Below are 27,901 nucleotides of genomic sequence, written 5' to 3' on the forward strand. Positions count from 1 at the left end.
AGGCATGGTGGCGGGTGCCTGTAGTCCCAGCTACTTGGGAGGCTGAGGCAGGAGAATGGCATGAACCTGGGAGGCGGAGCTTGCAGTGAGCCGAGATTGCACCACTGCACTCCAGCCTGGGTGACAGAGTGAGACTCTGTCTCAAAAATAATAATAATAAAAAATAATAATAATCACAAACATGTTTTGGGGTTACTGCAGTAAACAAAGCAGACAAACCCTGGCCCTCATGGAGCCTACTTTCTTGGGTGGTTGTGGGCTTCTTGCTGGCCATGCATGGCCTCTCGGATGCTGCCCACCTGACACCCTCCCCTTCTTGTTCCATTCCAGGGAGACTGCCAGACGCGGGAGGAAGCAGTGGCGCTCGGCGTGGGTCTGTGCAACAATGGCTTCATGCACCACGGTAACCGCCCTCACCTGCAGCCCAGCCCTCGGGACCTTGTTCCCTGGAGCTGATGGTTTGGGGGAGTATGGGAGGACTGAAGCCAGGTCTGTGGCTCTCTAGACCCCCGGGGGTTTGGGGTGGCTCACGAATCCCACCTCCCTCCCCTTTCTGTTCTGAACCGATTGAGAAATGGTTTCTGGTGTCCACTGGGAACCAAAATGGCTGGAAGGACATGGGCTAGATTTGAAGTCCAATCCATGGGTTTCCTGTGCCCTTCTTCCTGGGCGGGATGTGGCCTTCCAGGGTAGACAGTGAGGTCAGATGAGGCAGGCCTGGCCCAAAGGCCTCCGTGGGGAAGAAGGAGCTGTGCCCTGTGGGACAGTGGGCAGGTGGGTTGTGACTTTGAGAGGCAGGAAGCCCTTCCTGGGATGTCTGCCTCTTTCCCCAGCCTCCTCCCTCAGATGAGTGGCTTTTTTTTTCACTGGGAGAGAGGCAGGTATTGGGGAGTGGGTTCTGAGATGTTCCTGAAGCAGGAAGGTGGCAAGAAGGAGGACGAAGTGGCTCCATGGACACCGGTTTAAATTACAACAAAAGTTAGTGTTCTGTGTGCCTGGGCTCTTTCTAGACACTTCACGTGTATTTATTAGTTTAATACTTTACAGCAACCCTTTGATACGGGTATTAACATCATCCCCATTTTATAGATGAGGAGATAGAAGCTCAGATAGTTAAGAAACTTTCTCAAGGTTGCATGGCAAGTAGAAGTCAGGATTAGAACCCAAGCTATCTGGAGTCAGGATTAGAACTCAGGCTATCTGGAGCCGGGATTAGAACCCAGGTCGTCTGGCTTTACAGGCTACACACTCAACTGCTGTGCTATGTAGCATCTCCCCTTGAGGGCCCTGGGGGAGCTCTGAGTCTCCTGTCCTTTCAGCAGGACAGGTAAACCTTTAACCCCTGCCAAGGTGCCATTTTCCTGTTTCTAGAACATTCCTCAGAGCCTTTGCACTTGCAGTTTCTCTTGCCAGGGTGCCCTGCCTGCCTCATCCCTGCAGGTGACTCAGTGTTTCTGCTCAGTCAGCTTCTCCCCTGTGGGGGCCTCCCCACAACCCTGGCTAAAATAGCTCCTCCCTGTCATCACTCTGCTCCTAGCTCAGATTCTCTCTCTCTGTCTTTTTTTTTTTAGACGGAGTCTCGCTCTGTCACCTGGGCTGGAGTGCAGTGGCGCGATCTCGGCTCACTGCAAGCTCTGCCTCCCAGGTTCACGCCATTCTCCTGCCTCAGCCTCCCAAGATGCTGGGACTACAGGCGCCCGCCACCACGCCTGGCTAATTTTTTGTATTTTTTAGTAGAGATGGGCTTTCACCATGTTAGCCAGGATGGTCTCGATCTCCTGACCTCGTGATCTGCCTGCCTCGGCCTCCCAAAGTGCTGGGATTACAGATGTGAGCCACCGCGCCCGGCCGGATTCTCTTTTTTTTTATAAGGGGCTGTTCTCTCCCTGTTAGGCGGATCCCATCCCTCCTTTCTGTCTTTGTTCATTCTGACATCACGCGTGGTGTCTTTGGTGTTCCAGGCACCATGCCAGGCTCAGGGAGCAGAGTGATGACCAGGACAGATAACAGTTCCTTATGTCTGTGTGTGTATGTGTGTGTGTGTGTGTGTGTGTGTGTGTGTGTGTGTGTATGCATGTGCATGTGGTATGTGCAGGGGAAGGAAACAGGGATGCCAGCAAGGAGGTGGTCATGATAGTCCAGGGGAAGGAGGATATGGCTGGGACTTGGTGGTTGCAAGGGGTTAGAAGTGGTCAGATTCAGAAAACCCTGAGCCACAGGAAGGCCCTTTGGCCATTTCTCCTTTCTGATGTTGGCTTTTTTAGTTCTAACTCAGAGATCTGCAAACTCTGTCACAGCTGCGTAACTGTAACTCTGCTTTTGTAGCACAAAAGCAGCTACAGACAGTATGTAAGCAAATGGGCGTGGTTCTGTGCCAATAAAACTTTATTTAGAAAAGCAGGTGGTGAGCCATAGTTTGTTTTCTGAGACGAAGTCTCAAAGTCTCTCCCTTTTGTCACCCAGGCTGGAGTGCAATGGCATGATCTCAGCTCACCACAACCTCCGTTCTCCTGGGTTCAAGTGATTCTCCTGCCTCAGCCTCCTGAGTAGCTAGGATTACAGGCATGGGCCACCACACCCAGCCAGGCCATAGTTTTTTGAGCCCTGGTCGGCCTGCTGGATTTGCGGTTCCCTTGGCAGAGTGCGCCATGTGCTGGAGAGCTGAGAGGCCTTTGGGTCTATCCCCTGCCTTGTGGCCAGCAGGTCCCTGACTCAGCTGACTCCCAGTCGACCCATGTGTCTCTCTGGGCCTCAGTTTCTCCAGTTTTCCATTGGAGGCCTTGCATTCCCCTCCTCTGCACTCAGCATGCCCAGTGTTCTGTGGGAATAGGACTCACTCTTTAGCTTCCAGTTTCCCCAGCTGAGGTGGGCAGGGCAGGGCCAGTGTGGACGGCCAAGGGCATTTTCACGCATCTACCTCATCTCACCAAAGTCCTTCATTCCCAGAAGCTGCTCTGTTTCCCTCAGGGCCCTCTGACAGCCCCGAGCCTCCCTCCAGTCAGTTGGGCACAACCTCTCATTTGTGGGTGAAGGTAATTAGGGGTCCTCTCCAGCTGCTATTCCGGGAAGGCTGCTGGCTGTGGACATTCTGCTGGGCGGTGACTCCCAGGCAATCCTGATGTCCTCAAGGCCTCTGAGGGAGAGAAATTGCAGGGCGTGACCCTGCTCCTCTGTTCTCTGCCACGAACTCAAAAATAGGCTAAAATAGGAAAGGGCCAATTCCAGGGTTGTGCCTTCAGCAAAATACAGGGTGAGGTGCAGGATGGGTGACAGGGAGGGGCCTCTGTGGTACCTTTTGAGGCACCTCAAACTGGGGCTGAACTGAGCCCACAGACCCTAAGGTATTCCCCCCTTAGGGCTGGCCTGGGGTCTGGCCCTCTTGCTTTAGGCACATATGGGGAAACTGAGGCTTGCCATTTAATCCCCACAGCCACCCCAGCATGTTGGTCTTGTTGTTACTCTTGTAGACGAGGAAACTGAGGCTCGGAGAGGCTAAAGGGCACGAAGACAGGAAGGGGCTGAGCAGGGATTTGAACCCAGATCTGAGAGTATCCTATAAAGCCGGACCAGCAGCCTTGAGGGAAAGGTATTGAGGTCGGTAGCTCGCTTGGCTGAGCTCATGGATTTGAGGGATTCCACGCTGTTTTCCACAAATATTTTGGTCAATATGCAACATTGCAATTCTTCCTCCCACTCCTGGAATCTTCTAACTTAATGTTTATAGTGGAGTCGAAGCCAGCGGCCCCCTAGGGCCTGGCTCCCCAGCTCTGGGGAAAGTGGCAATTTGTGTGTCTGTTTTCTTAAAAAGGTAACAGGGGTGGCCTGAGAAAGGGGCTTACAAACAGGTAGAGTTCCAGGTGAAATGTCCCGGAGAACTAAGGAGAAAGAAAGAAACGCCCCCGGCTGCTTTCCACTGAGTCACCACATCCAGAAAAAGCCTCTGTCTTCAGGGATAAGGGGGATGTCTCATGGCTAAGGCAGCTGGTTTCCCTTGTTTCAGGCACCCACTGGCCTCCGACAGCTGCCTTTACCTCTCCGAGCCTTGATTTCCACCTTTGTGCACTGTTTATACTCAGCCCTGCCTCATCTAACAGGCCTGGCTGGGCAGTGTGGGAAGAGGAGGAGAGGAAGGAGGCTCGATGAGGACCCTTCTGCTGCCTGCTGCCTGCTGGCTCTGTGACCTAGGGGTCTGAGTCTTAGTCTCCCCGTCTATGAAAGGGGCACAGCAATTCTTTCCTTGTTCAAGGAGTGGTGAACTTAGCATGTCTCCCCAGTGTGCCTGGCACTGGGAGGTGCCTGGTTAAGTTGTAAGTTACAGAGATCAGATCACCAATTGGTTGATACTGGTTATTTTTATTCATTTTCCTGGCTTGTCCTAGAAAGGGGTCTGTGTGTGTGTGTATACACATAATATATATATTATATATATTATATACATGCTGTATATTATACACATATAAAAATATATATATGTATCTTTTTTTGAGATGGAGTTTCGCTCTTGTTGCCCATGCTGGAGTGCAATGGTGTGATCTCACCTCACTGCAACCTCCACCTCCCGGGTTCAAGCAGTTCTCCTGTCTCACCCTCCCAAGTAGCTGGGATTACAGGCATGTGCCACCACGCCCAGCTAATTTTGTATTTTTAGTAGAGACAGGGTTTCCCCATGTTGGTCAGGCTGGTCTTAGACTCCCGACCTAGGGTGATCTGCCCTCCTCAGCCTCTCAAAGTGCTGGGATTACAGGTGGAGCCACCATGCCTGGCCAGGGTCAGTATATTTTTGTATGTAAAGGGCCACTTAGTAACAATTTAGGCTTTGTGGGCTATACAGCTTCTGTCACAGCATTCAGCTTTGTCCTTGTGGCTCAAAAGCAGTCACAGATAATATAAGTACAAATACAAATCACTGTAGCTGTGTCCCAATAAAACTTTATTCGTAAGACCAAGTAGTGGAGCAGATTTGGCCTGCGGGGACTGAGTTTGCTAACTTTTGGTCTAAAGTGTCAGCATCATTTCATTCTGAGAGGTCTGAACGTCTTTTCACAAATTGCTGCTCATTGGAGTTTGCTTATGTTAACTAACTGTTCATATCCTTTGCCCATTTATCTGTGAGCTTCTGAGCCTTTTCTGGTTGATTTGTTAGAGGTTTTATATATTCTAAATATTTATTCCTGTTGGTTTTGGACACTATAGTTATCTTCACATCTACCATCTACCTATGGAGTTGTTATCAAATGGAGGTCCTTAATTTTAGTCTAGTACAAGAGGGTCTTATACACAGACTCCTTTTCTTCTCTAGGACAAAGATGTCATCCTATTTTTAGTTTTGTTAGCTTCAGTTTTACTGTTCATATGTAGGTTTTTAATCCATTAGGAGTTTATTGTTGTATATGGTGTGAGGTAGGGATTCAATTCCCCCCCCCCCCACCCCGCAAGTCAGTTTTCCATGCATCATCTGCAGAATACCCTGTGATCATGTATCATCATCACAGACTAAGTTCCTGCGAACAGTTAGTCCTCTTATGTGATTTCTATTCCCTTCCACTGGTTATTGATCTGTTTCTACTGCAGTTCCACACTGTGTTTGTTACTATGGCTTTGTAACATATTAATATCTTTTTATAGCAGGTGAGACAAGTTCAGGCTTTTCAAGAGAAGTCAGAAAGCCAGATCACTTTGTGAAATATCCTAATATGTTAGTGTTGGCATTTGATTCCATTTTAATAGAATAGTGTTTGCCAAACCAAATGTGTCCATGGCCTAGTTCCAGCCTGTGCCTGCCAGTTGGCAAACATGGCTGAAACTTTCCCACGTGAATCTGACCACTGAGTGCACATCTGTGGATCTGCAGTGCTGGAGAAGAGCGAGTTCAGGGATGAGTCCCAGTACTTCCGCTTCCATGCTGACGAGGAGATGGAGGGGACCAGCAGCAAGAACAAACAGCTTCGCAATGACTTCAAGCTGGTGGAGAACATTCTGGCCAAGCGCCTGCTGGTAGGAGCACAGCTGAGCTGCTGTCCCTTCCTTGCCCGAGCCCTTTGCAGGCATGGGAGCTGGGTGACCTTCTGGCTATGCACAGAGAAGGGGGCTCAGCTTGGAGTACCAGAATAGGTGGATTCTAGGTGTTAGGGGACAACTCTGCAAAGAGGCCAGGCTGTATCACTGGCTGAGACTACCCTCCTAACAAAAGAGATTGGGCTTTCAGGTCTCCCTTCCTGTTCCCTTGCCTCTCCTGTTCCTTCCCCGTACATTGTATAGAGAGGTTGGCCTCCTGAAGCAACTCATCCCGCATACCCCACGGCAGCCCCCATCTTAACACTTGGCCTGCAGCAGGCAGTCAAGACAGACGCTTAGAGAAGTTAGGTCTCTGGCTACTGCCAGGATTGGAGCTGAAGCCTGACTCATATGAAGATGGCTCCATTAACTTCTATCCCGTAGTACTGCAGGGACTGCTGTTCCCTCTGATTTCATTCCTCTCACTGTAAAGTCCCCCAGTGCTTCCTGTCACACTTAGGATAAAATTCAACCTCTCACTCCCCTCCCCTCCCCTTCCCTCTTTCCTCTTTCCCTTCCTGCTTCCTTCCTCTCTCTTCTTTTCTCTTTTCTTTTCTTCTTTCTGTCTCTCTTGCGCCCTTCCTTCCTTCCTTCCTTCCTTCCTTCCTTCATCCCTCCCTCCCTCCTTCCCTCCCTCCCTCCCTCCCCTCCACTTTCTTTCTCCCCTCGCCTCCCCTCCATTCCCCTCTCTCCCCTCCATTCCCCTCTCTCCCCTCCCTTCCTCTCTCTCCCCTCCCCTCTCTCCTCTCTCCTCTCCTCCACCTCCCCAGTAGCTAGGATAATAGGCCTGCGCCACCACACCCAGCTAATTTTTGTATTTTTTATAAAGATAGGGTTTTGCTATGTTGCCCAGTCTGGTCTTGAACTCCTAGGATCAAGTGATCAACCTATCTTGGCCTCCCAAAGTGCTGGGATTACAAGCATGAGCCATTGTGGCTGACCTCCTGATCTCTTTTCTTACTCTCCAGTGCCTTGGGGCCTCCCTCAGGACTTTTGTATGTGTTGTGCCTGCTGCCTGGAGCATGTTCCTGCACTCTTAATGAAGTTTGTTTTTCATTTCTTTTAGGCCTCAGCTCCGGTAGCACCTCCTCTGCCTGCTTGCCGTGCCCTATCCCATTAAGTGCTTTAATTCCAACTATGTGTACTCCCTGCATCACATCCTATGTTTCTTTGTTTATTCGTTTATAGTCTGCCTCCCCGACTAAGCCGGGCTGGGCCTGTTTGTCTTGTTCTAAATGGTGACTCCAGCACCCATGAGAACTGCCTGGCTTGTGTGATGGGCAGCATCTCAGTCAATCTCTGTTGACAGAATGAGTGCCTTTCCCTGTATCCCCCCGACTGGGGAACCCCCAGACCTGTTTCCAGCATGCCTGCCATCCTGCCCTCGGGTGGGACCGCTGCTCCCTGAATTCCCTAACTCCACATTCTTGGTGGCTGGACACCTTTGGATCTGTGTGATTCGTTAAGCCAGTGGCAGGCACAGAGTGAGCACCAGCTCTGTGCCAGGTGCTGTTTGCATTTTGCTCTGTCTCACCCGGCCTGGATCTAGCTGCTTCCCTACTAGACCTGGGACGAGGTCATGGTCCTGTGGGGGCCGTGGTGGGGCTGGCTGCAGGCCCACCTCGCTCCCCAACTGGGTTCCTTTTGTCCTGGGCCCCCAGATCCTGCCCCAGGAGGAGGACTATGGCTTCGACATCGAGGAGAAGAACAAAGCTGTGGTGGTGAAGACCGTCCAGAGGGGCTCGCTGGCCGAGGTGAGGCCCTCGGGGGAGCTGGCAGGGAATGTGTGCAAGTGGCAGGGCGGAGTGTCTGTCTTCACCGTCCTTGAGGCAGCCAAGCCCAGGAGATACTAGAATGATCGCTGGCTCCTCTTCTCTTACTGCCCACGTGGATAAACTGAGTCCATTACCCACTGTCTGCAGTGGCTGCAGGAGCTGGGAGTGAGTGCAGAGGCCCAGGGCCCTGGTGTGTTCCACCGCTGCCCTCTGCTGGACGCTGTGGGGAGGTACAGCCAAAAAGCAGGTTTCTCAGTTTTCTGCAACAAGTCACAGAGGCTTGAATAAGATAAACCTGTTGCTGTCCCATGCAAAGCCTAGAGGAGGATAGGTTAGGAGAGTGAGGGTGTGGCTGACCAAGGATTCAGCCCTGGGGCCTTCCAGCTTCTCCTGGGGCGTGTGGAGGTGGGTGGGGGAGATGCACCTGCCATGCTGGCTGAAGCCCAGCTTGCCCCTGTGGCAATTAGGAATGCTTTGGGCTGCAAGTAGCCACATACCCATGGCTGGAGCGGCTGAGCTGACCTTGCCAGTGATGTCAGCGGTTGGAAGGAGGTGGTTGTGAATCTTGGTTCAGGTCAGCATGTCTTCATCTTTCTTGGCCAGGCCCTCACAGACACAAGGTGGCCACCCTGGTGTGACTCTCATGTCCCCACACAACAGGGTCAGGCCCCAGCAGAGTTTCCCCTCAGGAGGAACACCTTTCCCAGCTGCCCTCCCATGAGCTTCCCTTTGTGGCTCGTGAGGCAGAACCAGGTGCCTTGTGCCCTTCAACTGCTTACCATAGACAGCACACAGTCACCCAGTCCTGCCAGATCCCTTGGGCCAGCACCTTTCTGCCGAACACATTTGAGCTTCCTTGATGAGGAGGGAAGGAGCTTAGTGACCGGTGTGCACGTCTGTCCCCTGCCACCCCTGCCCAGATGGCCGGCCTGCAGGTGGGGAGGAAGATCTACTCCATCAATGAGGACCTGGTGTTCCTGCGGCCCTTTTCGGAGGTGGAGTCCATCCTCAACCAGTCCTTCTGCTCCCGCCGCCCTCTGCGCCTCCTAGTGGCCACCAAGGCCAAAGAGTGAGTATCCTGGGGCAGGGTGTCCAGCAGCCCTGCCTCTCAGGGTGAGTGGTGGCCGAGGGCTGGGGGTGGCATGAACTGTCCTGGTCCCCCATGGCTGGGACCCATTGCTGGAGGCACATGACACAAGCTGAATCTTCATTCATTCGGCAGATGTTTATAGAGTGCTACTCTGTGCTGGTGGCAGTTTGGGCCCTGGGAATCCAGCCATGTGGAGATGCATGTAGTTCCTGCCATTCATAGATCTCAGATCTAGCTGCGGGAGGGAACAGGAGACAGACGATGTGCAGATAGAGAAGTAAGACACACGCTGAGCCTGTGCTGGTGAGCGTGGCGCAGATAAGTTTCTATAAACCCGGGAAAGGGGCCAGAGTGTGCAGAGGGATGTTCGTCAGGGAGACATCACTGAGAGTTGAGGTGAAGACCTGAAGCAGATCATGGAGGAGCCAAGGGGATTTCTGGATGAACAGGGCTCCAGGCAGGGGAAGCAGCCAGGGCAGAGGCCCTGAAGTGGCACTGTGTCTGGCACATTGGAGGAGCAGAAGGAAGCTGATGGGGCTGGAGCAGTGAGTGAGTGAGAGGGAGGGCTAGGCAATGAGGTCTGTGGGGCAGTGGGGTCCAGGCCCTGGAGGCTCCTGGCAAGGACCCATGGGGAGTCATTTGAAGCTTCTGATCGAAGTCCTGTGGCTGCAAGTGGAGCTCAGATTGTCAGGGGCAAAGGTGGCACTAGGGGGAGCTGAGGAGGTGGTGGTCAGCAGAATGCACCAACAGGGGCAGGAGGAGCAGAGCCATGCTAGGGGTAGGTACCGGGAAGCAAAGCATTTTCTCTTTGAAAAATTATGCATCTGGTTTTTCACTTCTCCCTTTTATTTAAGACAGATCTTCTCTTGTCAGGAGGCGTGGAAAGTTTTAAATACAATTATTTGAGTAAAACGGCGAGCTGACTTAGGGAAAGTGTGGTTGATAGACGGGTTGGTATGTGGAAGTGGCAGAAAGCACCAAGGTGGACTGTGTCTGCTTAAAGCTGTGGAAACACCTGGGTTTGAGAGCAGGCTCCCAGCTCGGCTTTATCTGCAGGGGGGAATGGGAGGGACGATTGTGCAGCACAGGGTTGGAGACATGCCCTAGACGGGGATGTGGGCAGGGCACTGATGCTCCAGGAGCAGTGACACCCACTGCCCTCCCTGGTAGGTGCTGCCTCTCTGCTTTGGGGATTGATCCACAGAATGGCCCAGTCCTGCCTTCCTAGGGGACTTGCGTGGGTGTTTTTCTAGGGTCGGCACCAAGATGTACCACCAGGTCATTTCACACCCTCCCACCTGCGAATCTTTAGCTATTGACTGGCTGGAGTGGTGGTCTCACCTCTAAGGGCCTTAGGACAGGAGAACAATGGAGAAGGTGTGGGAGGGTGGTCTGGAGTTTCTGTGCGAGGACAGAAGCTCCAAGGGCAGGCCAGTGGGTTGTGCTTAATCAAGGATCCTGGTCAATCTGCCTGATTGACATTTCTTTCCATATTTGGGAGCTGGAAAGCCTGTGTTGCTACTACTATTTTGGGCTGAATTTCCCAGTGTTTCCAAGGCAGACACTCTCTGGGTCGGCCCCGGGATTATTGGGAGCGATGCCGGTTTTCCTCATGGCCTTTTTCCCTGCCTCTTCTACCTGCTGCAGGATCATCAAAATCCCCGACCAGCCGGACACACTGTGCTTCCAGATTCATGGAGCTGCCCCGCCGTATGTCTATGCTGTGGGGAGAGGTGAGTGGGAGCCTAGGGAGAGAAGGGAAAGGTGCAGGAGATGGTCGGTCTGTCTGTGTGGCAGGAGTTCAGAGCCTTCTGAACTCTAGGCTTCTGCCAGACAACGTACCATCAGCACTTATTTTCTTTGCCTGATGCCAAGACTTGCAAACACAAATGTCTCTTGGGATCAGGTAGGCTACAGGTGGGTAGTGATCCCAGTGGAAGACAGTGGGGACTGGTGGGGACTATGGCAAGGCGAAAAATACGTGTTCACTCTGGAAGGAGCAGTGGCTCTTCAGCTGGAGCTCCTTATTGCCAGACTGGAATGGGAGCCCACTCTCACCAGACCTGATTTTCTAAGAGAAGCCAGAAATGCAAATCTGGCGGCTCTGCCTCAATACTTCTGTGGCCAGATCCAGCCGAAAGGCCAGCAGATCAAGACCTCTGCTTTCTGCATTGCCTATTCCTTGTGTGCTATTAAAGGTGTCACTATGTCTTGGAGATGGAAGCAAGTAGGTCTATGATACTGGGCCCTCAGACTTTTCTGCATTTAAGTGCCTCCTTTTTATTTTTTTCTTTTTTTGAGACGGAGTCTCGCTCTCGCCCGGGCTGGAGTGCAGTGGCCAGATCTCAGCTCACTGCAAGCTCTGCCTCCCGGGTTTACGCCATTCTCCTGCCTCAGCCTCCGGAGTAGCTGGGACTACAGGCGCCCGCCACCTCGCCCGGCTAGTTTTTTGTATTTTTTAGTAGAGACGGGGTTTCACCATGTTAGCCAGGATGGTCTCGATCTCCTGACCTCGTGATCTGCCCGTCTCGGCCTCCCAGAGTGCTGGGATTACAGGCTTGAGCCACCGCGCCCGGCCGTGCCTCCCTTTTTAAAGTTTAAACATACATCGTTCACTTGTGTGGTCATAGTTGTGCGTTTACTAGGTATTCATTAAGAAAATGCATACCGGCCGGGCGCGGCCGGGCGCTGTGGCTCAAGCCTGTAATCCCAGCACTTTGGGAGGCCGAGATGGGCGGATCACAAGGTCAGGAGATCAAGACCATCCTGGCTAACATGGTGAAACCCCGTCTCTACTAAAAAATACAAAAAAAAACTAGCCGGGTGAGGTGGCGGGTGCCTGTAGTCCCAGCTACTGGGGAGGCTGAGGCAGGAGAATGGCGTAAACCACGGAGGCGGAGCTTGCAGTGAGCTGAGATCCGGCCACTGCACTCCAGCCCAGATGACAGAGCAAGACTCCGTCTCAAAAAAAAAAAAAAAAAGAAAAAAAGAAAATGCATACCATGACAGAAGGCTACTGAGAATTTGATAATATTTTAAAGTAGGTTTTCATTTTGTCCTTAAAGCAGTGATTCTCACCTTGGGGCACCTTAGCCTCCTCTCCAGAGGACATTGGCTCTGTCTGGAGACATTTTTGTTTGTCGTAACTGGGGAGGGGGTGTTTCTGGCAGTTAGTGGGTAGACCAGGGATCCTGCTAAATATGCTGCAGTGCACAGGACAGTCCCGGAGAGTCACACAGAATTATCTCACCCAAAAAATCAGCAGTGCCTTGGTGAGAAATCCTGCTTCAAAACATCTGCAGAGATATTGGTAATAGGTAGTAATAAGTGTTCATAGGCAACGAAGGTGAAAAGAATAAAACAGGTGCTATTTCTTGAGCACTCACTGAGTGCCAGCCATGATGCTGAATGCTGCATGTATTAACTCATGGGATCTCCCCAGGACCCTCTGAGTAGGGATTATGAGCGTTCCCATTTCACAGATGAGGAAGCCGAGCTCCAGAGAGTGAAGGTAGTTGCTGAAGGTTCCAGGGTCGGTCTATGGCAGAGCCAGGGTTTGAAGCCATGCGAGTCCCCAGGGGCTGTACTTGGCACCACCACACCATTCGGGCCTGGTATTGCCCCATGTCTGGGCAAAGCTTGGCATTTGTTTGCATTTCCAGACCTTTCACATGAACTAGAAAAACCCCTGGGTTCAAGACCTACGGTTTGGGGATTGTGGAATAGCTGAAAAACCTTGCCCTTGGAGTGCGGTAGGCCTAGTTTGAATCCTGGCTTCTGTTCATTCGACCGAGAGAGCATGGCTTTGCCTCTCTCAGCCCGTCACCCTATCTGCCAAATGGGGCCGATCCTGGCTCAGTAGCACCAGGCGGCTGCAGGACTTTAAAGGAGATGAGGCTCTAGAGTGAAACGGATCCAAATTGGATCCCATTTGCCTTGCTGCGTGACCTTGGGCCAGCTACTACTTCTCTGAACCTCAGTTTTTTCTTCTGCAAAATGGGAATGTCAGTCCATTCTTTGCACTGGAATGGGTCAGAGGGCGACTCTGGGGTGGGAGGGCTGGAGGTGAAGTCTTTGAGTGTGTCTTGCGGGGGAACAGTGTTCAGCGGGCTGCTTGTCCTTGCCTGGCATCCAGCCTCACGCTCTCCTGTTCCCCTTAGGCTCCGAGGCCATGGCTGCAGGGCTCTGTGCTGGTCAGTGCATTCTGAAGGTCAATGGCAGCAACGTGATGAACGACGGTGCCCCTGAGGTCCTGGATCACTTCCAGGCATTCCGGAGTCGGCGCGAAGAGGCCCTGGTGAGTTGACCAGCAGCTGGGGCCATCAGGGAAGTCCTGCTGGGTCGGGGTAGGCGGCTGAGGCCTGTCCTCTCTTCTCTGGAGAAAACCTGCATGTGCCACTGGTTGTGAGTTGGGTGGGGCTGCTGACCCAACAGGGCGGAGCTGGGCCTGAACTCTGTGCTCCTGCTGCCTCCTTAAACCAGAGGAGCTGTGCTGTGATACCTGGGGGTCTCAGTTTTCACAGCTGTGAAATGGGTGTGACCAGACCCTCTCTCCTCACCACATAGGCATGTTGGGCACGTAATCAAGCGGATGGTGAAAGTGGATACTCCATTTGGTTGGGGGTCAGGGTTCTGGTGGAGGGCGAGATTCCCTCACTGGTTCATTCACTGGCTCACTCAGTGTGTGTGTTTTGGGCACCTGACCCTGGGGACACAGGAGAGACAATACGTCTGCACCCATGGCCCTGCTTCACGTTGTCACATCCCCTGGCCTCTGTAGGGAGCATAGACTGTGCACGGTGAGGGCTGAATGTGACTGGTGGTCAGTGAGTTTCCAGAGCTCTGGAACCCAGGGGCAGTTTGCACCTCGGCCCCATCCCCTCCTCCCTACCTGCTGGCACCATGGCTGTCCCTTACTCTGGCTTCTGGCAGGGCCTGTACCAGTGGATATACCACACCCATGAGGATGCCCAGGAAGCACGAGCCAGCCAGGAGGCCGCCAGTGAGGACCCCAGTGGCGAGCAGGCCCAGGAGGAAGACCAGCCTGACTCAGGTAACAGACGTGACATGGTGTGACAGGAGCTTCCAGAGGGACTGAGACTCCAGAGGGGTTGGGTCCTCTCCTGTGTCCCCTCACCTCCTCTCCTCCAGCCAGTCCACCTCCATGCCAGCAGGTTTGTTTGTTTTTTCTTTTTGGAGACAGGGTCTGGCTCTGTCACCCAGGCTGGAGCGTAGTGGTGTGACCACAGCTCACTGCAGCCCCGACCGCCCAGGTTCCAGTGATCCTCCCACCTCAGCCTCCCGAGTAGCTGGGATCACAGGCGTGCCCCATCACACTTGGCTAATTTTTTAATTTTTGGAAGTTTTTTTAGAGGTGAGATCTCCCTATGTTGCCCAGGCTGGTCTCTAACTCCTGCGCTAAAGCGATCTTCTTGCCTTGGCCTCGCAAAAATGCTGGGATTACAGGTGTGCACCACTGTGCACAGTCGCGATGCCCGCGATGTTATGTCAGTTTCTGATGGTTGCTATAGCAAAGTGTCACAAACCCAGCAGCTTAAACAACACACAGTTACTACTTACAATTTTGGAGGTCAGAAGTCTGAGTCCCACTGGGCTGAAATCAAGGTGTCCACAGGGCTGCGGTCCTCCTTGGGGTTCTCAGGGAGAATCCGTTTCCTTGCTTGTTTCAGCTGCCTGGACCAAGCCCCCATTATTTCTTACCAAGACGGTGGCAATGGCCTGCTCACGGCTCTCCCTGTCCTGACTTACTTTCCTCCCAGGGGCTATTCCCCCAGATGAGAAGAGAACCTTCCGATGGCTCCCTCCATCTTCAGGGCCAGGCCTTCGATGGCTTGTGTGATCTTGTCCAGACTGGCTCTCCAACACCTTCCATCACTTCCCCACTCTCCTCTCTGCTCCGGCTACTCTGGCTGAATGTACTCCTGCCTCGGGGCCTTTGTACTTGCTGTTCCCACTGCCTGGAAGGCTTCCTCCAGAATCCTCCTTGCCTTGCCTTCCTCCCTCCCTCTGATGTCTGCTCAGATGTCACCTCTTTTGGCTTCCAGCCTTCCCACTGCTGTCCCTGGGTCCCCGGCTGAGCCTGTGTGAGGACAGCCCCATGGTCAGCCTGATGTGGACCAACGTGCACCTGGAACACGGCGTGTGTATGGAGTACGTGAGCACGGCAGGGCGTCAGGTGCCACGTGCTGTGAGAGATCGTGGGCCCCGGCTGCTTCGGGCCTCAACTGCTCTCCTTGGGCACTGCCTGACCCTGCCCTACCCTCGGGGATTGAAGCCAGTGTCTCTTATCAGGGGGTTGGGAGAAGGAGTTGGGTGAGACACCTGAATCCCATTTCCTCAGGCTTAGCCTGGAGCCCTGAATTCTGGTCCTTGTCCTACCACTAGGTAGCGTGGGACTGTGGAGAGTGGCTTGTCCCTTTAGCCTCAGTTTACTCCTGTGCAATAAGGGCCAGCAGCAGACCTGACTTCCTGGGGGGTATTACGAGTGGTACAGGAGTCACTGCGGGTGAACAGACCTGACTTCCTGGGGGGTATTACGTGTAGTACAGGAGTCACTGCGGGTGAACCGCTTAAGATCTGCCCAGCACCCGGGGAGTGCTCAGTAGCTGTTGACATTTCTGCAGATCCTCGAGGCCTTTGCTGCCGATGACAGTGTCTTCGTGGAGAACTGCGGGCGGCTCATGGCCCTGAGCAGCGCCATTGTGACCATGCCCCACTTTGAGTTCCGCAACATCTGCGACACCAAGCTGGAGAGCATCGGCCAGAGGATTGCCTGCTACCAGGAGGTGCTTGCCTGCTCCCTCCGGGGTCTCTACCACGGGTCCCAGACATAGCGTCTCAGCCTGGGATCTATGGGTTGTAAATGTCAAAGCCCATCCCAACTCAGCTGAAACAAACAGGAGAATGTATGGTGTGTATTACTGAAAAGGGCGGAGGTGAACTTACCACATCATAGCAGCGTGGCCTCTCTGCATCTCCTGGCTTCGTTTTCCTTTGTGTTGGGATCACTCTCAGGCAGGCCCTTCTCTTGTGGTGGGGGGGGACACGTTGGCCCTTGATAGCTCTAGCCTTAGTGAGCCCAGGAAAAAATTAACTCGGAGGGAGCTCTGTTGGCTTGGCTTAGGTCATGTGCCTCATCCGGTTCCAGTTGCCATAGGGATGGAGAGGCACGTTGACCCTGAACCTCATGAACTGAGGGTGGGGCAGAGACAATGCTTCAAGGATGGCTCAGGGGCAGCCAAAATGGAGCCATGCATGAGGTGGGCACCCAGAGGCCTTGGGTTCCTCCAGGCTTTCCCTGCAGTCTGGAGCCATGAAACACGGTCCAGGGGTTCCCCTTCTCATTTGGAGCTACTGGCATTTTGTCCCACTGTGAGCATCTGGCCTAGGCCAGGATAAAGTGGGTACTGGGTGTGGGCCATTATTTCCAGATCCTGCCCTGTGACTCACGACTTTACGGCCTCCACTTTCTCAGTTTGCAGCCCAGCTGAAGAGCAGGGTCAGCCCACCCTTCAAACAAGCCCCCCTGGAGCCCCACCCGCTGTGTGGCCTGGACTTCTGCCCCACCAATTGCCACATCAACCTCATGGAAGTGTCCTACCCCAAGACCACCCCCTCAGTGGGCAGGTCCTTCAGCATCCGCTTTGGACGCAAACCCTCCCTCATCGGCCTTGACCCGGAGCAAGGTACCTGCGTGTGTCTATTAGAAACTGGGTTCAGATGTTGCACTCCAGATACTTAAACAGAAACTTGTCTGGAGGTCAGCTGTCCAGGGCTGGAATGGTGGCTCCATGGTCATCAGGGATGACCTTCTCTGTGGGGCAGCATCTCTAGATGTGGCTTTATGCCTCGTGGATGATGATGTCTGCTGGGATACCAGCCATCATGTCTGCATTGCAGGCAGCAAGAAGATCACAGTAGTTAAGAGCATATTAGCACCAGCCTGGAACATTCTTCTTGAAGTAACCAAATGGATTAAGAGTATTTAAAGGGGAAATTTTTCTCCTTCATTGGGATCCTTGAAATGGGTTTGTATTGTTCTGCCCAGAGGCCCCGTGGATGCTGGTGGCTGTTTTCCAGTGAGCTCTCCCTTCCTCCACTGTAGGCCACCTGAACCCCATGTCCTACACCCAGCACTGCATCACCACCATGGCTGCCCCCTCCTGGAAGTGCTTGCCTGCTGAAGAGGGTGATCCCCAAGGCCAGGGTCCCCACGATGGCAGCTTCGGGCCAGCCAGTGGGACCCTTGGCCACGAAGACCGGGGCCTGAGCTTCCTGCTCAAGCAAGAGGACCGTGAGATCCAGGATGCCTACCTGCAGCTCTTCACCAAGCTAGATGTAGCCCTGAAGGAGATGAAGCAGTATGTCACCCAGATCAACAGGTGAGCGCTGGCCGGGGGTGTCCGGAGCACGTTGGGCGGGGGGCAGGTGTTCTCAGTCCTGGCCTTATTGACACGTGGGTAGCATCATCCTTGTAGTGGGTGGTGGGAGGGGGACTGCTGTCCTGGACATTATGTAGACTATTTAGCAGTATCTTTGTCATCTATCCACTAGATGCCAGTGGCACCTCTCCCCGATTGTGACAACCAAAAATGTCTTCAGACATTGCCAAATACCCCCTGCGGGGAAAATCATCCCGACTGAGAACCATGGTTCTAATGAAATACCATGGATATAGGCAGCACTCATCAGCGAGGCTAAAACTGTCTGCTGAAAGATTCTGGGGGGAACTTTATAATTTTCACATCACAGAAAGTGAGGACAAGCCGTCCGTTTGCTGCAATACACCAGGACACACACGCAGCCCCGCCCACGAGGCTCTTGCCCGCAGATACGGAGCTGTCATCTCATGGAGGCTCGAGGTCTCCCTACTCAGCTCTAGGATGTGGTGCAGAGGGTGGTTCATTGGCACCTTGGGGAGGCATCTGGCCTAATCTGGAGGGTAGGTGATTCTATGTGGCAAATGACCTGGCTTCTTCAACGAATGATGGGGAAACAGGTGTGGGGAAGAGGAACTGTTAGAGATGAAAGAGACTCAAGAGACGGACCCGCCAGATGCAGCGTCTGAACCTGCTTAGGGATCTGTTTCTAGCTCGTCCACGTGAGGAGGCATTTTGAGACAATCAGCGATGTTTGTCCACAGACTGGGTGCTCGATGGTATTGAGGACTCCTCCATTCTCTTAGGCACAGTCGAGCAGTGTGGTCCTGTGTAAAACAGTGTCTCTCACCCTTGACACTGGTGACATTTGGGGCTGGATTATTCCTGGCTGGGGAGCTGTCCTGGGCGTTGGAGGATGTTCAGCAGCATCTGGGGTCTCTACCTACGAGATACTGGTAGCAAAATTCCTCTTCAGTTGAGACAAGTAGCAGTGTCTTTGGACATAGCTAAAGGTTTCCTAGGGGGCAAAATTGCCCCCAGTTGAGAACCACATGTTTAAAAGGAAGTCTGTATGTATTAGAGACATCCATGGAAGTAGGTATGGGGGAATTACATGCTATCTTGGACTTGTTTTAAATACTCCAGTGAGCTGGGCATGGTGGCTCATGCCTGTAATTTCAGCACTTTGGGAAGCTGAGTTGGAAGGACTGCGTGAGCCCAGGAGTTTGAGACCAGCCTGGGCAACGTAATGAAACCCTATCTCTATTAAAAAAAAATTCGAAAATTAGCCAGGTGTGGTGGCATACACCTGTTGTCCCAGCTCCTCAGGGTACTGAGGCGGGATGACTCGAGCCCAGGAGATCGAGGCTGTAGTGATCCATGATTGCGCCAGTGCTCTCCAGCCTGGGTGAAAGAGCGAGACCTTGTCTCAAAACAAAACAAAACAAAACAAAAATGCTCCAGGGAAATAAAAAGTGATGGGGATAATGGAGGAAACAAGGTGGACCCTGAGTGGCTGTTGTTGAAGCTGCCTGTTGGATAGCTGGGTTCATCATATACTCTCTACTTTTGTGTATGATGGAAATGTTCCATGATAAGGGGAAAAAAGAATGTAGGCTCTGGAGCCAGGAGGCCTGGGTTCAAATCCTGGCCCTGCTACTTATCCATTGTGCAAACTTAGGCAAGTCACTTAACCTCTCTGAGCCTTGGTTTCCTCGTTTGTCAAGTGAGGCTAATCATGCTACTGACTTTGTGGGGACATGGTGGGATTACATCCAGCCAGGACTTACTGATCACTGCTCACTTAGAAGGCACGAGACACTGTTTTTTTTTTTTGTTTTTTGTTTTTTTTTTTGAGATGTTGTCTTGCTCTGTCACCAGGCTGGAGTACAGTGGTGTGATCTCGGCTCACTGCAACCTCTGTCTCCCGGGTTCAAGCGATTCTCCTGCCTCAGCCTCCTGAGTAGCTGGGACTACAGGCATACCACCCCCAGCTAGTTGTTCTATTTTTAGTAGAGATGGGGTTTCCCCATGTTGGCCAGGATGGTCTCGATCTCTTGACCTCGTGATCTACCCGCCTCGGCCTCCTGAAGTGCTGGGATTACAGATGTGAGCCACCACGCCCAGCAGAGACACTGTTCTGAGTACTTTATCCAACTGTCACCCAGGCTAGAGTGTGATGGTGTGATCATATCTCACCACAGCCTCGAACTCCTGGGCTCAAGTGATCCTCCTGCCTCAACCTCCGAAGTAACTAGGACTACAAGCACATGCCACCATGCCTGGCTAATTTTTGTATTTCTTACAGAGAGGCGGTCTCACAGCTGGTATTGAAGTCTTGGGCTAAAGAGACCTTCCTGCCCCAGCCTCCCAAAGTGTTGGGATTACAGGCGTGAGCCACTGGGCCTAGCCTGTTTACACGTTTTAGCTTCCTTAATTGTCACCGAAGCCTAAGATATAGATGCTGATATGATCCCATTTTACATTTGAGGGAACTGAGTCTCCAAGAGTTTAAATAATTTGCTTTAGGTCTCTAAGCTAGGAAATGGCAATATTGGGATTTGAATCTGGAGATTTAGCTAACTTCAAAACCTGTGCTCTTAACCATCACACCCTACAGTGGGGATTGATGAACTATGGCCCAGGGCCCAGTCTAGACTTCAGTTTGTGGTTTTCTTTTCTTTTCTTTTTTTTTTTTTTTTTGAGATGGAGTCTTGCTCTGTCTCCCAGCCTGGAATCCTGTGGTGCAATCTTGGCTAACTGGAACCTCTGCTTCCTGGGTTCAAGTGATTCTCCTACCTCAGCCTCCCGAGTTGCTGGGATTACAGGCACCCACCACCACACCCAGCTAATTTTTGTTTTTTAGTAGAGACGGCGTTTTGCCATGTTGACCAGACTGGTCTTAAACTCCTGACCTCAGGTGATCAGCCCGCCTCGGCCTCCCAAAGTGCTGGGATTACAGGCGTGAGCCACCGCGCCCAGCCAGTTGTTTTCATTTTTAAACAAGGTGTCATTGGAACACAGCCATGCCCATTTGCTTCCACACTGTCCAGGTCTGTCCCACTGCAACAGCAGGTTGAGTGGTTGTCATGAGACCGTGCAGCCTATCGAGCTGGAAGGATTTGCTCCCAGGGTCTCTACAGCAAAAGCTTCCTGGCCCACGTTCTGGGAGAGCCTTGTGTAGCTTGACTGTGAAAGAACTTGCACGTCTCCCACCTGCAACAGGAGGGCCAGTGCTCACACCTGCAGCTGCTGGTGGGATTTTCAGGAAAGTGACACAAAGGGCCATGCCTGTATCTTTGACTTCAAGGTCTTTGCTCCCGTAGGCTGCTGTCCACCATCACAGAGCCCACCTCGGGTGGGTCCTGCGATGCGTCCTTGGCTGAGGAGGCCTCCTCCCTGCCCCTGGTCAGTGAAGAGAGCGAGATGGACAGGAGTGACCATGGGGGCATCAAGAAAGTGTGCTTCAAGGTGGCTGAGGAGGACCAGGAGGACTCAGGGCACGACACCATGAGTTACCGCGACTCCTACAGGTGGGTGTCGCTGTCGGGGGGCTGGGGTTAGACGGGGATGGCCGCAGAGAGGTGAGGCCACGGATTGTGGCAACGTCAGTGGACACTTCCCAGGGTGCAGTGGGCTCAGGGTGCTGTTGCTCATAGCGTGGTTCTGGGGATTTTCTGAGCCCCCTGAGCCCCCAAAACCCATTTAGGCTCCCCAGTCACAAAGCTGACATTTTAGGATCTGCCCTCCATGGACCCATCTGTTCTGCCTCGGTGTCACCCCACACATGCTGACACGATGTTGTCAGGCTCAAGGGCGAGATTCCGTGGTGTGTTTGAAAACTCAGTGTAAGACATGTGGTTTCTGAAACAAACACTATTTATGTTTATTTGGTCCAAGGAGGAAGAGCACACGTCTTTCCCCTCCTAACCTGAGAAGATCTAAATTTTCTACTGGTTAATTATAACAAGATCAGTGAGGTCCTAATTAGTGGGTTAAATAGACTAAAACTCAGATTCCTGTAGGAAGCTATATAGTGGGTCAGTTTAATTCCTTCCTACAGATAAACAGACACTGTGGTCCCAGTGAATTTGCCCACAAATGTGACCTCACATTTGCCCACGGTGGTTACAGTGGAATCTTAGAAGGGTGCTTTAGTGAGCAAAAATCAGAAGTGATACAGTTTGAGAAGACAGACCTTCCCCCCAGTTCTCCCAGTGTGAATGTTCTTTCGGTCGTCAAGGGATCTGCCTGACCCCCCATTTCTGGCTCGCCTGGTGTCTGTAGAACGAGATGCTCTGGCTGCTGTCTGTGGCATTGTGTGTCCTCAGAGCCTCATGTCCGTAGTCTCAGATTTCGCCGTCTCTCTGGGATTTCATTCTTACATTTTTGGGTCCTCCAGTTTTCCTTTAATTTTCAAAAGGTGGAGGAAAAATATCAGGATCGTGAGTTTTAATCTCCCACACCTTCCGAGTTCCTGGGCCGTAGTGAATCTGATCCAGTCCGTGTCCTCATGAGGTTTCCAGCCAGGCTGGGGGCTGGGGAGACGGAAGACAGAGCCGTGTGGAATAGGCAGGTGTCTCAGGGCAAGGCTGTCCCTTGGGGACACTGGACAGAGTGACACCTCAGTGAAAAGGATTCACCATCCTCCTATTTCTGTGTTTCCGTGCTAGAGCCTAGAAACGTTTCCCAGCCCTCAGGCAAGGAAAACCACCAGGCCGGCCTTCCCTGCCTTTGGGGCCCGGGACCGGTGCTCGATGCCCCCTCTGAGCTGTATGTCCACCCGAGGGCCCAGGGATTTTGTCTACACTGTAGGAAGTGGGTTTCGGGTGCCAGGATCAGATGGCCTGAACTCAGGGTGACTCAGCCCCTTCTCTGGGCCCCTTTGCAGCGAGTGTAACAGCAATCGGGACTCGGTCCTGTCCTACACCAGCGTAAGAAGTAACAGCTCCTACCTGGGCAGCGACGAGATGGGGTCTGGTGAGTGGAGCGGCAGCGGCCCGTGCTCAGGGAGAGAGGTTCCTCCCCATGAGATTTAGTTTTAGTTTATTTTATTATACTTTCCCCTGCGTTATGTTGTTTTGTATTTTATTTGCGTGGTCCTGTACTTGACTTCCTTCCATTCACTCATTCAGCAAGTATTTCTTGAGCCCGTATTATGTGCCAGGCACTGGGAATGCGACAGTGAACGAAACAAACATCTCAGCCCTGTTGGAGCTGACGTTCTCCGTGAATGTCATGGAGATGGAGCAAATAGAGGCATGCGTGGTGCAATTCTGTATGCTTCATGTGTGATGAGTGTTGTGATGAGTGAGCTGACAACTAAACAGGGTGACTTCATGGTTTATGTAAAAATGATACGTGTGCAAACCAAAAATCCAAACGACACGGAGCAGTTCAAAGAAGTACCTAAGCCCGGGCGTGGTGGCTCACGCCTGTAATCCCAGCGCTTTGGGAGGCCGAGGCTGGTGGATCATTTGAGGTCAGGAGTTTGAGACCAGCCTGGCCAACATGGTGAAACCCCGTCTCTACTAAAAATACAATAATTAACTGGGTGTGGTGGTGCACGCCTGTAATGCCAGCTACTCAAGAGGCTGAGGCAGGAGAATCACTTGAACCTGGGAGAGGGAGGTTGCAGTGGGCTGAGATCACGCCATGCACTCCGGCCTGGGTGGCAGAGTGAGACTCCATCTCAAGAAACAAGCAAACAAAGAAACAACAAAAAGAAGTCCATAAAAATGAATGAGAGTCTCATCATCTCCCCCGGAAATGACCCTCGCCAGCATTTGGAGCTCATTGGTGGGGCCTGTGAATGCATGGATGGGCAGGTGGGTGGATGGATGGACAGACAGACATAGACAATATTTTATAAATTAGATCATACTGTACTTACAACTTTTTTAAAAAATTTTTATTTTTTTGAGACAGAGTCTCACTCTGTCGCCAGGCTGGAGTGCAAGGGCACAATCTCAGCTCACTGCAACCTCTGCCTCCCGGGTTCAAGCGATTCTCCTGCCTCAGCCTCCTGAGTAGCTGGGACTGCAGGTGCCTGCCACCACATTCAGATAATTTTTATATTTTTAGTAGAGATGGGGTTTCACCATATTGGCCAGGATGGTCTCGATCTCTTGACCTTGTGATCCACCTGCCCCGGCCTCCCAAATTGCTGGGATTAAAGGCATTACTGAAAGCCTGAAATTGCTTTTTATTTTAGTCTTGTTTACTTCAGACTTCAAAGCAGTTCATTTTGCAAGTTGGGTTGTGTATCCACATGGTGCGTAATTCAGAAGGCCCCAGAGGGTGCACGGTGACAAGTCTCCCCCAAAACCCTTGGTTCTCAGGCTGTCACTGCTGTTCCCACTGTCACTACAGTCTTGCGTGTCCTTTCAGAGATAGTCTGTGCGTAACAATTTAATTTTAATTATACTTCAATGAACAGAAGAAAAAGAAGCTCAAGTACAATGGAAGAAATTGCTGAACTTTAGATACTTATTTCATCACCTAAGACAGTCAGCTGCACAAACTGGCCCCAAGAGCCTCTAGGAAGGAGTTGGGTGTGACAGCTGATGTAACTGAACCAACTGAGCAAGGAATCAGGATACGCGGCATCCAGTTCCTTCTGTCTGTTCCTCAGTCCCTCATTTGCAGAATGGAAACAGTGCTTTACAGTCAGTGCTTTACAATCTTGTCATGCGTTAGTGCCTGTTGTCCATTTTGCAGATGAAGAAACTGAGGCTCAGAGAGGTCAGGCGATTTTCCCTGTGGCTCACAGCCAGGACCTGGTCTTCAGACTCCAGATCCCCTGTGGGTTTGGAGTTCTGTAGCTGTATCCCCTTCTTGGGAAAGTGCTGGGGATGGTGTGAGGTGGGGCAGAAATGACTGATGGCTGTTACTTCTACCTCCCGCCAAGGAGATGAACTGCCCTGTGACATGCGAATCCCATCTGACAAGCAGGACAAGCTTCATGGCTGCCTGGAGCACCTCTTTAACCAGGTAGGAACTTTGCCCCACTCCTGGTGCAACTTTGGGTTCCTCCTGTCACACCTGGGGAGGGCCCGTGACCCGGGGGCTGTGGGTCCCAGACATCTGCAATGTGTAGGGCCATGGGGCCCAAACCAACCCGGGGCTTCTTGCCACCCAGGTGGACTCCATCAATGCTCTCCTCAAGGGACCAGTCATGAGCCGGGCTTTTGAAGAAACCAGGCATTTCCCCATGAACCACAGCTTACAAGGTGAGGGGATAGCCAGCATCCACGGAGACAGCCTGCAATGGGGAAGGGTGTTAGACGGGGGTGGGGGGGCGGGGGATGCCTGGGCTCATGCTCAGCTCTGCCCCTCTACTGCTGAACGACTGTGGGGATCATCCAGGGGACAGTGATTTTAGCCCTTGGGGCACATCCAGCCCGTGGCCTGTTTTTGTAGACTCTGAGCCAAGAATGGTTCTTTTCCTTTTTCTTTTGGTTTTCTTTCCTTTCCTTTCCTTTCCGTTCCGTTCCCTTCCTTTCCGTCTTGCTTTTTGGAGAAAGGGTCTCACTCTGTCACTCAGGCTGGAGTGCAATAGTGTGATCACAGCTCACTGCAGCGTTGACCTCCCAGGCTCAAGTTTTCCTCACAACTCAGCCTCCTATCCTAAGTAGCTGGGACTACAGGTGCACACCACTTCTCCTGGCTAATTTTTTATTTTTTATTATTTTATTTTATTTATTTATTTTTGTAGAGGCATGGTTTTGCCCTGTAGCCAAGGCTGGTTTTGAACTCCTGGTATCAAGTGATCCTGCTGCCTTGGCCTCCCAAAGTGCTGGGATTCCAGGCGTGAGCCACTGTGCCCAGTCTTCCTTCATGTCTTTTAAACCATACTCATTTTTTTTCTTATTATTGATGTCACTTTTCAAAAAGTATTGCTCTTAATTTTGAAAGGACCTTATTGAACAACCTATGTATGAAAAGCCAGTATAATATGCCAAAAATTTGTGATAAACCATAATGATAAATTAAATGTGAACAACAGCAACAAAATATCATTACACTGCAGTTAGGCACTGTTGCCTGCCAAGGGCTCCTTGTTCTTCATTTAAGAGAGGGATTTGTGAATTGAAGAAGTGGTAAGGGCTTACCAGCACCAAATTGAGACTTTCTTCTTGAAATGATTGAGAGAGAAGGATTGAAATTTTGTATGTTCTCCCACTTACCTTTCCTCCCATTTACCCACCTACCCACCCTACTCATCCACCCAGCATACTATCCATCCATCCAGCCATCTACCCTCCCACCATCAATCCATCCATCCATCCATCCCTCCACCCACCCACCCATCCATCCATCCACTCATCCATTTATCATCTAGCCATCCATCCATCCATTCACCCACTCATCCACCCACCCCACCCATCCACCCCAGCTACCCATCACCATCTATCATCCATCCAACCACCCACCCACCCCACCATCCATCCACCCACCTATCCATCCCTCCATCCATCCATCTGCTTGTCTGTCCATCCATCCATCCTTCCCTCCTTCCATCCATGTGCCCACTCTTTCACCCTTCTACCCATTCACCCATCTGCCTGTCTATTCATGTTTCTGTACATCCAGTAAATAATTTCCCAGAACCAGCTTGTGCCAGGCCTTGTACTGGGCACTGGAGACCCTGAGATGAATTTGATACTGCCCTGACCTCAAGGAGCTCCCAGTGAGATTGTAGGAGATAGAAATGCAGATGGGCACCCTTTCTTGCCACCAAGAAAGGGTGGGAAGTGGTGAGGACTTGGGGCTCCCCAGCGCAGCTGCACGTTCTGCTGTCTCAGGATCAGTCTTCAGGGATGGACCTCAGAAAGCAGAAACAGCAAACCCGCAATTATCTCCGAAACTGGGACCTTGCAGGAGGAAAGAGGCCTTTGTCTTTTGCAGGGGCCTTTGTCTTCCTGGCGTCTGAATGGTGGGGCAGAGGCAAGTCCCAGCGCTATAACTGCCCAGTTGTGTGACTTAAGGCATGTCACTTTCCCACTCTGTATGTGGGCTTCCTCCTCTGTGTAGGGAAAGGGTTAGAACTCATGTGCCGTCTCAATTGGTTGTGGCTGTGAGGAGGTAGTTCCTGAGAATCCTTCTGTGGCTACAACATCCAGGTTTAGACGAAAGGAAAGCCATGATTGATTTGTGAGGTCTGCAATGGATTGGAGGTAGCTGTGGGGAGTCCTGGTCTCAGAGAGCAGGAAGGAGTGCTGAGATTGATGAGTGATGTCTGCCATGGGTGTGGTACCATGACATAGTAGCACACTTACCCTCTGTGGACCAGATAATGCCCAGGAGTCTTGCCAGCTCCCTTGATCTAGGATTATGAGCTCTGGGATCTGTGATGGGACATAGGCCTTTGTGCCACCATTCTCCAAAGCTACCTCCGTCCCTTCCCTGGCCCTCATGCCACTTTCCTGCCCCAGAGTTTAAACAGAAAGAAGAGTGTACAATCCGTGGCCGGAGCCTGATCCAGATCAGCATCCAGGAGGACCCCTGGAACCTCCCCAACTCCATCAAGACCCTGGTGGACAACATTCAGAGATACGTGGAAGGTCGGTGGGCAGGGAGGGTGCATCATAGTGGGGAGGGGGCCGTGGCCTTTGGTGTGGAACGAGAGAATTAAGAATGGATCCAGCTCTGCGACCCCTGTTTCTCCATGCCCAGGGAGAGGACAAGAGAAGTGATGCCCTCTGTCAGCTGAGTGTCCTGCCCTGGGCAGGACATGACTTGAGCCCAGGAGTTTGACACCAGCCTGGGCAACATAGACCCTGTCTCTACCAAAACAAAAAACAGAAACAAAACCAAACTAAACAAAGCTCTGGTTTTGGAGGCTGAAAAGGCTGAACCTGGTCTTTCTCAGCTTCCAAAACAGTGGATGTGTGTGTTCCTGTTATTGTCAGGGTAGGAGGGACACAGGCTGGCAGCCCACTGACCAGATTCGGGCCCACAGATGGGTTTTGATGCTGCAGCAGCAGAAACTGTGACTCTGCTGCCAGCTTGACAGAGGTTCTCACATAAAAACTTGGATTTCCGGCTACTCTTGAATAACCAGAAGATCTGGTGATTCCAGGCCCAGTCTCCCATCCTACCTTGGTGGAGAGGAGTGGCGGCTGCTCTCTGTACGTGGGTCCAAGGTGCTTTCCAGTGCACCCCAGTCTCCACTGCTCCCTGTGGCTTGGCGTCTGCTCCACGCATCTTATGTCACCTGCCTGGCCCTTGCTGGCTTTTGTGTCTGAGATTCCTGGATTGGAAGGATGCGGACGAGGGATATGTTTGACCAGGACAGTGGGAGATTAGAGGACTCTGGGCTGTTCCTCTGGGGAACAGCAGCCTCGAGTTGGAGTCTCTGCTGCTTCTGATCTGTCCTGTTCTCCAAAAGTGTAACTGGTGAAGAGCGTCGACTCTGGGTCCAGACCACCAGGGCTTGAATCCCAGCTCACCCACTTACTGGCTGTGCGATCATGGCGAGTTCCTTGAAGCCTCTGGCCTTAGCTCCTTCCTGTGTCAAATGTGCCCACAGCGCCACCTCCCACCCATGTGGTCGAGAGGATTAAGTGAGTCAGCACAGG

General features: G+C 52.1%; 1 protein-coding gene across 1 annotated transcript in view; it reads left to right on the plus strand.

The window, feature by feature from the left end:
• The window catches only part of PREX1 (phosphatidylinositol-3,4,5-trisphosphate dependent Rac exchange factor 1), a 213,473-nt gene that overhangs the window by 170,992 nt on the left and 14,580 nt on the right, over positions 1-27,901 (plus strand). Inside the window, 17 exon segments of the mRNA XM_017862768.1 lie at positions 331-403; positions 5,852-5,994; positions 7,716-7,808; positions 8,750-8,898; positions 10,567-10,652; positions 13,080-13,216; positions 13,852-13,972; positions 14,985-15,106; positions 15,108-15,157; positions 15,536-15,725; positions 16,415-16,625; positions 17,045-17,321; positions 20,645-20,851; positions 22,210-22,298; positions 24,229-24,311; positions 24,460-24,550; positions 26,756-26,884. Coding sequence (XP_017718257.1) covers positions 331-403; positions 5,852-5,994; positions 7,716-7,808; positions 8,750-8,898; positions 10,567-10,652; positions 13,080-13,216; positions 13,852-13,972; positions 14,985-15,106; positions 15,108-15,157; positions 15,536-15,725; positions 16,415-16,625; positions 17,045-17,321; positions 20,645-20,851; positions 22,210-22,298; positions 24,229-24,311; positions 24,460-24,550; positions 26,756-26,884 — 2,251 coding nt within the window.

The sequence above is a fragment of the Rhinopithecus bieti genome, unplaced genomic scaffold (assembly GCF_001698545.2).
Source record: "Rhinopithecus bieti isolate Rb0 unplaced genomic scaffold, ASM169854v2 scaffold_65646, whole genome shotgun sequence".
In the NCBI taxonomy this organism is placed as follows: domain Eukaryota; kingdom Metazoa; phylum Chordata; class Mammalia; order Primates; family Cercopithecidae; genus Rhinopithecus; species Rhinopithecus bieti.